General features: G+C 35.2%; 1 protein-coding gene across 1 annotated transcript in view; it reads left to right on the top strand.

Annotated features, from left to right (window-relative positions):
- Window positions 1-2,500, top strand: part of LOC135100982 (nucleoprotein TPR-like) — a 48,768-nt gene that overhangs the window by 22,929 nt on the left and 23,339 nt on the right. The window contains 7 exon segments of the mRNA XM_064004598.1: window positions 192-335; window positions 337-428; window positions 775-842; window positions 1,541-1,614; window positions 1,616-1,668; window positions 2,227-2,353; window positions 2,465-2,500. The exon segment at window positions 2,465-2,500 is cut by the window's right edge and continues 79 nt beyond it. Coding sequence (XP_063860668.1) covers window positions 192-335; window positions 337-428; window positions 775-842; window positions 1,541-1,614; window positions 1,616-1,668; window positions 2,227-2,353; window positions 2,465-2,500 — 594 coding nt within the window.

The raw sequence follows: 2,500 nt of genomic DNA on the forward strand, positions 1-2,500 counted from the left end.
TATCAAGTGCAAGAAATTAAACATCTGTTGTGTATATGTGATACTTTCTATTACTTCATCTTCTACATTATTTTCATGGTGTAGTATATAGCTGCTTAACATTACCTTTATTTACTTTATGTTCATCTTCATATGAACACATGCAGTAATTAATCATACACTTACAATGATAGTTGTAATACAATTTTTTTTTATCTCTCCAGGAAACAGAGGCTAGACTCCTTGCTGAAAGAGAATCTTTATCTCATGGACATACCTCTCAAGCTATGCTCTTGGCTAATTTAGAAGCCATAAAAATAAACTTGGAGCGTAAAGATTCTGAAGGAATGATGGAGATATGAAAACAGAATTGCAGAATTGACTGAACAAGTCAGTCTCCTGAAAGCAAAACTGGAATCCAACTCTGACCTAAAAGTTGCAACAGACAAGTAAGTTGGACATATATAGTAAAATATCAGTATTTTATTAAGGATGTATCTCATGCTTTGTTGATTTTGGAAATTGTTGAATGTTACCCTTTTAGAAATATTTGCCCTATTTCCTTTGCAAGGTGTACTCTTTACAGCACTGCACTTCTGTTCTTGTGTACACACATACATGCACTTGTATTTACCTATGTATTTTTTGTGTGGATGGATCTGTAGTATAAGTATAACTCATTATTATTTCTCAGGGTGAAAGAGTTGGAGGCTCGTATTAGGAGTATGCATGAGGAAAATGCGGGCCACTACTAAGCAACTGTTAGAAGTCAGAGCTGAACTGGCTTCTACTAAGACCAAAGATGAATGACCTTCAGGAAAGAGCTAAAGCTGTGCAGTCTTCACCAGGAGCAAGGGCAAGAGGTAAGTTAAGAATACCAAGTATCAGACTGAATGACAAAATATAGTTTGATTTATTTTGTTGAAACGTCTTGAGCAGTTGCCAAATTTATATTTTAACATTTTAGTTTATGAACTTAAACTTTTAAAAACCAGAGTGTCAAATATAGATTGTTATTTGTTTTCAAAATCAATGACATTAAGTATTGTGGAGTTGCTGAATACAAGTTGATTTTAATTGAAAGTGATGAGAGAACAGTCTGTCATGCTTGAGTATCAAAATGACAATTTGCCTGTATCAGATAATCATATTTGAATCCCATCACTAACAAAAAACAAACACATCTAGGAAATTTGAATGTGATACCAAAATATTGCGACTTCATTCATTATGCATATATGTGCTCAACCCATTCTGGCTTCCTTTTGTGTAACAGCTGTCATCTATGCTCTCCCTAAATTTTACATCATTACATAGTTCTCATTTCTCCATCTCCCTTCAGTAACTTTACCTGATGTGAAAAAATGGGTGATGTGGGTTGGTACCATACCTCACTACATTATTGGCATATAATTTATACAGCAATTTAATTCTGATTAAACAAGATCAGAATATGAATAAGCTTAGAGAAATAACTTGTTTTTATCAGGTAAGGACCTGTGGTGTAAATAAGCCTAATGTACATGCAGGAAAAAAAATGTTCATTTGTTTTAGGCATGAGCCCTGTGGGGATCAGGACCAATGCGTTCAGCTGGACCCTCACCGCAAGTCCGTGATTTGGAGGTTCAGCTTGCAAGAGGAGAAAGCCAAAGCAACAGCACTGCAGGCTGCTTTAGATCAGTCCCAAACGTTCTGTGAATGAACTAATGGAACTTGGAAAGCAGCATGAGAAACAGCTGGCTGACTCAACAGAAGCTTGCAAGATAGCAAATGAAGAGTAAGTATGAAAATAAGAATTGATGCAACAACAGACTGCTTATTATGCTTGTAAAACTTATGTAAGGATTCTTATAAAAAATATTACTCAATTTGAAATTACTGTGCAATATGCAGTCCAGTAATGAGTAATTGAATGAAATTTAACAGTAAATTGTTATGTAATAGTTGGTATGTAAAAAGAAAAATAACTTCATTTGACATGCAGAAGGTGCATGCTAGTTTAAAAATAACTGTGTAGTGACAGAACTGTCATGACTGGCCAAAATCTTCTTAAGCCTTGGTGATCATCTTGGCTTTATCAGTGTGCTGGAACTCGCATTTCCTGTGAGTGTCGTGCTAGAGGTTTGATCCCTGATGAATACCTCTTCACTGTCATTTTATCTTGCTTTCAAATTAATTCTTGAGTGATTTTGTGTCTATCCCAAGTGCATGCTAATGAATTGAGCTTTTATACACTGTATTACACAGATTGAGTAAGCTGAAGAAGGAAGCTGATGAGACAGAGAATAAGCTAAACAAGACGGAAACACAGTTAAGAGAGGCAATAGAAGAAACTGAAACACTGAAGAGCTTACTGAATGCAAAATTAGCCAAGGTAATACATACATACATACATATACTTGTACTTTTACATGAATGTGCTTAAAAAACTACAGAAAAATTAATGACCACTGTTTTAACTGCTGGTGATTGTGACAATTTGCAGACAGAGGATGAGTTACAGGCTTGCCAGAAGCAACTA

Source organism: Scylla paramamosain, chromosome 5, assembly GCF_035594125.1.
Source record: "Scylla paramamosain isolate STU-SP2022 chromosome 5, ASM3559412v1, whole genome shotgun sequence".
NCBI classification, from domain to species: Eukaryota; Metazoa; Arthropoda; class Malacostraca; order Decapoda; family Portunidae; genus Scylla; species Scylla paramamosain.